The sequence below is a fragment of the Salvia splendens genome, chromosome 21 (assembly GCF_004379255.2).
Source record: "Salvia splendens isolate huo1 chromosome 21, SspV2, whole genome shotgun sequence".
Lineage (NCBI taxonomy): Eukaryota > Viridiplantae > Streptophyta > Magnoliopsida > Lamiales > Lamiaceae > Salvia > Salvia splendens.
This window is the reverse complement of record NC_056052.1, coordinates 10,095,373-10,103,454: the sequence shown is the minus strand read 5'-3', so window position 1 is coordinate 10,103,454 and position 8,082 is coordinate 10,095,373. Positions and strand designations below refer to the sequence as shown.

Sequence of the window (8,082 nt, the reverse complement as noted above, 5' to 3'; positions counted from 1 at the left end):
TAGATAAAGTTTGTGATTTTAAGAATTAATATCCATAAAAATAAGGATATTTTCCATTTTAGGGTGTCCCATAAAAATTTCTCCTTCTATTTTTGGTAGGTTCCTTCTCTTTAATAACGTGAGCCACGTTCTCCACTAACATTACTGATTATTTTCTTTTTTAATCTCTTTTACCAATAGTGCATTAATTTTCGTACCGTCCTACATATTCTAATTTTATAGATGGTATTGATTATAAAAATAGAATGATTCTTTCGTGGAAACAAGTTGTAAGGTTTTGTTTGTTTACAACTTGATTATGTGTTTTATTCGTCTAATAAATGCAACATAAAATATGTCAATAAAGATATGCGTAACTTTTAAGAAATTATGGCTAGGTTGTCATTGGAATATGAAATTGGCATCTGCTCATATTTTGTTTTATTTCTGTCAGAAATCAACATAATTCAATTTAAATAAATTAACAAGCTTGTTCAAATTTGGCTGATTCTTTAATTAGGAAATTGTTATTTGTGTTTGTGGATGGCATTGGGTATGCCTAATTGAAGAGCTGATTTTAGGCACATGGAATTCATGAAGCTAAATGTTAGATTCCAAACATGAGATTGAGCTTCTAGCAGCTCTTGGGTGGTGGACTCTACTTCATTAGGCAACACCACTTTTGGAGTTGCAGTGTTCTTCAATGAGTTCAATGTTGACCACATCATTTGTAGGCGTCTTCAACATTTATAATCTAGAGTGAACTGTGTTATTAATCCCTAATCTTTAGTGTTGCTGCACCACAGATCCCTAACCAAAAAAAATATTCTCAGATAACCCTAATGTTTTATATAATCATGAATGTGGCTTTTAGCCTAAACATTTTATATAATACTAAACCCTAAACACTTTTTAGCCACTTTTCAGACGAAAATGCCCAAATCACTTTTTAGCCATTTTTGACAATCCCTAAATTCGGTGACATATGAATTCTGTCATATTTCTGTCAGCAGCTTGATTTCCTAATACTTCATACATGATTACAGTTTTGTCATTATTTGCACAGAATAAAACTTTTCATATCCCTCTATTTTTAGCTAGTGGTAACAAGGGGTGCGTTATATTGCTAACTTTTTTTTGTGACAGAATAGAGTAATTGTGTAATCGACAAACGAAAGAACATAAGGAGACACAGAATTTACGTGGTTCGCCAATTGGCTACATCCACGGGCAAGAACGGAGAACAAATTGTATTATGACTGCAGTTACAGATTTCAGATCTAAGATCACGATCACACAGAATTATGTGCTCTACTCACATATAAATAGGCACACATGAGACCTATCCTAATTCGGAAACATAATCCTATCCCAATTAGGAAACATAATCATATCCCAATTAGGAAACAAATTCAAGGCATACTAACAAATCTCCACCTTGACTTGAATCCTCATTCCAAATGCATCATCATAATACCAAACAAACAAACTTCTTCATCCTTGCCTCAAATTTGCCATCCACGGGCAACTAACAGCTCATGACATCAACATTACGCAAATCCAACAAAATTTTGTTCAAATTTTCCAGATGATCCCGAAGGGACATACCTTCTTCCATGCGTAATCGAAACAAACGTTGCTTCAGGAATAACTTGTTGGTTAGAGACTTCGTCATATATAGATTCTCCAACTTCGTCCAAAGGGCAGCAGCAGTCTCCTGATCAGCAACTTCGACGATAACATCGTCAGACAGGCACAACATGATGGTCGAGTGGGCCTTTTCGTCTAAGGTTGTCCACTCCTCATCAAGACACAGAATTTACGTGCTCTACTCACATATAAATAGCCATACATGAGATCCTATCCTGATTCGGAAACATAATCCTATCCCAATTAGGAAGCATAATCCTATCCCAATTAGGAAACAAATTCAAGGCATACTAACACTTTTTATGTTGCTACTTTGTTAACTCATCAACGCGGTATATTAAAAATGCCAACACGATGACATTAAAATGTCAACACATAATGTCAACAAAATTATGTGTTGACAGTTTAATGTCATCGTGTTGACATTTTTAACATACTGCGTTGATGAGTTAGCAAAGTTAGCAACTTAATAAAGTTAACAATTGATCACACCTCGTGGTAACAATATACTAATTAAATCGTGTAGGGAATTCATTGAGAAACAACAAAAATTATGGAAAAGTGAAGTTATTTATGCAATAAAATTTGAATCAATAATACACAAATATAAAATATTTCACATTAATTTCAATGATACAGTAATTATTTTCTTCAAAACACTGACATTTAAAAATATTATTTCATTATCATTGAACTAATTTGTTACTCTAAGCCTAACTTTAAGAACTAATGGTGCAACAACTATAAATGTTAGGACTAATGGTGCGATTCACGTTACTTGAGGTGTTTTTTTTCGGCACGATATTTAAGAAAGTTGTGTTTAGTGAGTTAAATAAAGTAGAAGAGAGAATAAAGTAAAAGAAAAATGAGAGAGTAAAGTAAAAGAAATAATAAAGTATGTGAGATTATATGTTTTGTTTTTAATTAAAAAAAAAGGAAATGACTCAATATTTTCTTATTCGTCTAATCAATGCAACATAAATAAAAATGTCAAAGATTTGTCGATCGTTTAAGAAATTATGGCTGGTTGTGTTTGGAAGTATAAAATTGGCGTATGCTGTTTTGTAAAACAATAGTATGATAACATTTGTTATTTATGTACAGCTGCATATTTTGTTTTATTTGTCTGTCAGAAATCAACATAATTCAGTTTAAATAAATCAACATGTTTGTTCAAATTTGGCTCCTTGTCTAAGTGGACAATCATAATAATGATCGACCACATGGTGATCACACAATCCTAAATATTCCCAAAGTTGTTAGATCTGGTCAAAATTGATCAACTAATGCTAATTAATCTCCTAGAACCATCTCTAACGAATCTGTACAACATGCATGAATATACACTACGATGGTTGTTTAAAAAATTATATCTTAAAATTAAATATATACTATTATATTTGATTCATGGAATTAAATCTCATCATTTAATAATGATAGGTCTTCCTCTTTTATTTGTCACCGAAATGAAAATGCTATGCATATATTTTTAAGTGTGATAATTGTCAATGTAATCCAATAATATAATAATATTAATTAATCAAATTTTGTACGTGAAGCTTTAAATTAATTATAATATTATGAAATGTACTTTCTCCATCCTAAGATTGTATCATACCCCGTATTTCTTTCTAGGTTTTCCCAAGGTAGTTGAGTTATTTTTTTTGTATTTTCTCTTTTACTTTAGTCTCTCTTCATCTCTCGTACTTTATTCTCTCTTTTACTTTATTCTCTCCACTTTAACCTTTAATATATTAATTTCTCAAATCCAGTACAAAAAAAAAAACACTTCAATCACCTTGGATGGAGGGAGTAGGGGTGCTTAAACGGTTCTCCAGTTCTCGATTAACCGGAACCAAAATCAAAACCGACCGGTTAATTAAGGAACTGGTTCCGGTTCTAACTTTTTAAATAAAATCGGTTCCAGCCCTGTTCCTCACCGAGAACCGGATTATAATTCAATTTTATTTTTTATAATTTAATATACTAATAAATCTAATTTAATTAAATTAATTTTGAATTAAAGTAAAATAATTTGAAACATTGAGTATTTTTAGATTTAAACAGTGTTAGATTTGCAAGCTCTGTTTTCTGAAGTATTTAAATTTTTTAAACCGTGATACTTTGAATCTACAATTATTTCCCCAATCCATTTTTTATGAACTAACTACAATGAGTAAGACATCATAAGTTTGTTTTTAATTTCCAAAAGAACTTATACAAATACAATATCATTTCATATGATAGAAATTTAACTTTATAACAAATTTATGTAATAATTTATTTAACATATGATATTAACCTGTTTGTGAATAATTTATTAACTATTCCGTTATAAACCAAAAAGTCACAACAAGATCAATTAGTATTGGAAATCCATTGAATATTTGTTTAGCCAAAAAAAGGAAAAATGGAATTCAATTTTAAAATAAATTGCTAAAGTTTAGAACTCCTATTTTTTTATAAAAAAATTGCTAACATAAACTAGTCCGACCTACTTCACTTGGCATCAGTCTTATCCATATATGAATATTATTGTATTGTTGGTTTGTATTTTTTGTGTATTTATTTGAATTTTAAGGTATTATTTGTTATATTTTTTATGTTGGATTATTATTTTTTTAGTATTGAACTATTTAAAATGATAAATAAATTCGGATTAAAATTGCACATTGGCACGGAGTTTAAGAATAATGTGTTAAATGGATGGTGAAAAGGTAAGAGAGAATAAAGTAAGAATGATGAAGAGAGAATAAAGTAAGATGGAGAATTACTTTTTACCAAAAATAGAAATGACTCAATTAACTTGAAACTTCCCGAAATAGAAAAATGACTCTATTAACATGGAACAGATGGAGTACACTATACACCACTCGCTTCGCTTGTCATGGCAACTCTCTCATAAAAGACTTACTTCGTCAGTCCCATTAAAAATATTTTTTTGGATTATCTCATTAAAAATAAAATATTTCTTAAACTGAAAACAACATTATTTCTATATTTTCATCTCTCTTACTTTATTCTCTCTTAACTCACAAAACAACACTATATAAAATTTCATACGGAAAATTAAATGTTTCATTTTTAATGAGACTTTTGAGACACATCATTAGTCGATTTTTCCACATTAAAAATTCCATAGAACATCCCCGTAATACGAGCAGTATGAAATTCTCCCTACGTCTTCTAATAAGTGTCTCACTTTAATCCTATACAAGTTTAAAAAATGTAAAAAAACAAGTGGGTTGAAAAAGTTTGTGGAATAGAGGTCTTATTTTTATATAGTAGTATTATTGAGTAATAAAATATAAGTAAGAATGAGTTAGTGGAATGTGAGAATATTAATAAGGGACCGAACACAATGGAAAATTGATACATAATGAGAGACGGTGGAGTAGTATATACCAAAATAAATTTAATTTGACATAAACAACCATTACGAAAGTACACATCAATTACAGAATTTAATCCTAAAATAGGAGAAATCTTGCAATTTTGAAAACCAAGAAGCATTAGGGAAATAGTTCAATGACAGACCTCAATCCTAAAATAGGAGTGATCTTATAATTTTGAAAGCCAGAATCATAAAAGAGCTTAGCCCACTCTTTCTCAGTTCTCTCTTTTCCAGCAAGCCCCACCATCATCAGCATATCAAAATATAGTTGAGTTTCAATGGCCTTTTCTTCTTGTTTCTCTAAATCCACAACCATATCCACAATAATCACTTTTCCACCATTTTCTTTGCTTGAAATTATTGCTTCTTTGCAATTTTTCAGAATTTTAATACAATCTTCGTCACTCCAATCGTGAAGTATCCACTATAATAAACAGATTAGAATTTGTCAATACAGTTATGGTGACTTGGATGACCAATTTAAAATATAGTACTAAACATGTCATGTGTACGTGGCATGTGTAATGTAGTATATAACATGCTAAAATGTTGCATACAATTTTCATAATAATCCTTAAATTTTAATACTAATAATATTCTAATAGAGAACTACGTTTTTAGTCCACCAACATTGCACTAATTTCATACGCGGTATCTATTCTTTAAAATTATCAACAGATGTCTATAGAGATAAATATATTATCGATGGAATAAGTTTTACACTTGTTATAACCTTTTTTTCTTACCAAAATATCAGACTATAAGAGTCACTCCATCCGTTCCACTTAAGATGACACATTTTCCTTTTTAGTTTGTCTCAATTAAGATGACACATTTCTATTTTTAGTAACTTTCTCTCTCTAATTAATACACACACCTACTTTTTTTCTCTTTCCAATTAAATATCCACCCCTCTTTCTCTCTCTATTTAATACTTCTACACACTCTTTCTCTCTCCAATTAACCACAATAACAAATAACTCCTAAAATCCCATGCCGACTAAGAAATATGTCATCTTAGTCGGGACAAAGAGAGTATTTATTATATCTTTCAATGAGGGTGAGAATGGTAATTTCAATTGCACTTGGTTCATTCCTTTTTTTACTATATTCTCCCAAGAGAAATGCTTAAAGTATGTGACAAGCAATTGCTCGCCACAACAGATATTTGAAGGGAAATGAATAAATCAAAGTGACGATTCTCTCTCATGAAAAAGACATAAATAACTCTTGTAGCATGGAGGGTATTTTGGTCCAAAGTGCATAAATCCTCCAGCGATATTATATCAACGTCCAGGGATGTTTTATGATATTTTAAATAATAGGGATCGCAGATAATATTAGTAAAATATCTATAGACTTAAAATATAGTCCATCCTATCCCTTTAAATGTTCCATACTCTCCCCATCTCATAATAGGTGTCACACTTTCTTTTTTAATTTATCCCACAAAAGATATCACATTTCCATTTTCGAAAAAAAGTTCTCTCTCCATTTAACACACAAAACAAAACTTCCTAAAATCTCGTGTCGTCCCACAAGTGTGACATCTTTTGTTGGACGGAGAGAGTAATTTTTTTTTATCTAGACATCCTAATAAATGTCATATTTTGTGAACCACACGTTCTAATAACTCATTTTTACTCACAATTATCATAAAATTGAAATAGGCTCACATTCCACTAACTATTTTACTCACTTTCTTTTACAAAATATAGAAGATCTACTAGGGACCGGAGGGAGTAAGAGAGATCTACAAACAAGACTTGGAAGAACACAAACCTTGAGTATAACTGCATCAGCAGGCGGAATGAAGTGAAACATATCTCCACCAACAAATCTGAGATTCTCAGAGTCTTGAAGCCCAGCAACCACATGCGGCAGGTCAAGCACCACACACTTCAACCCGGGGACTGCGTCCGAGACCGCTCTTGCAACCGCCCCGGTTCCACCCGCCACGTCCACCACCGTCTCCAAACCTTGGAAAACATGCTTACATTTCTCAACCAGTACGCCTCCCATGAGCCTCGCATCACTAGCCATCCCATCATTAAACATACGGTTCCACTTCTCGTCCTCCCCCGCGAGCTCCCATGGAGTTTTCCCGTTCTTGAGGACGAACGGGCTCACGGACGACGACTCGTCCCTGAACCAATCCGGCACGTGGTGGAACGGATCCACCACGATCGGATCGACCATGGACAGTGCGAAAGGGGAGAAGCTCAGGGGCTCGAGAAGGAGACGAGAAGTCCCTGTGAGCGCGTACGCATCCTCTTCCGCCTTGACGAAGACCTTGGAATGGACGAGGACTCGCATGAGGCGGAAGAGGGCGTGGGATTTGGATTTGGGGATGGAGAGGGCGTCGGCTAATTCAGAGATTGTGATGGGCTTGTTGTGTTTGTGGATGGCATCGGGTATGCCTAATTCAAGAGCTGATTTTAGGCACATTGAATTGATGAAGCTGAATGTCAGATTCCACACATGAGATTGAGCTTCTAGCAGCTCTTGGGTGCTGGAATCTACTACTGTATTAGGCAACACCATTTTTGGGATTGTAGTTTTGCAATTGTTAGACAGATTCATGGTGCTCCTTTATAGCCGTACTAACTACTGTTACAACTAAAATCACATTTTGATTAATTAATCACGGTTGTTGAAAAATGGGAACAGACATGACTAGAAAAATTGATGGATTGTGACTATCGATTTTGTTTTGAGTTGAATGAATTAGTTAAACGTATACTAGCAAGTTTTATTAAAGGTAGGAAAAGTTGTACGGGACTGATATGTTAGAGCATCTGCAACGGTGGACGGACGACGTCCGTCCGTGCCGTAGGTAAGGACGAGCTTCACCGCCGCTGCGCTCGCGCCGCTGGCACGGACGTGCTCGATGCATCGAGCACGTCCGTGCCAGCGAGTAGCTGACGTGGCGGCAAGCGATTGGGCAACGGCTATGGATTTTTTAATTAAAAATCAGTTTTTAATTTAAAAACCGATTAAAAAAAATTTTCCACTTCCCAAAAAAAATATATCCATTTTTTACCATTTTCCATAATTTT

At 33.3% G+C, this 8,082-nt stretch overlaps 1 protein-coding gene across 1 annotated transcript; it reads right to left on the bottom strand.

Moving 5' to 3' along the window:
• Nucleotides 1–5,024: 5,024 nt before the first annotated feature.
• LOC121783397 (8-hydroxyquercetin 8-O-methyltransferase-like) lies at nucleotides 5,025–7,832 on the bottom strand. The gene is made up of 2 exons (XM_042181453.1): nucleotides 6,806–7,832; nucleotides 5,025–5,447 (listed from the first exon to the last, which is right to left on the bottom strand). Exons 1-2 carry the CDS (start codon nucleotides 7,604–7,606, stop codon nucleotides 5,142–5,144), a joined length of 1,107 nt encoding a protein of 368 aa, XP_042037387.1. The 5' UTR covers nucleotides 7,607–7,832; the 3' UTR covers nucleotides 5,025–5,141.
• Nucleotides 7,833–8,082: the final 250 nt, after the last annotated feature.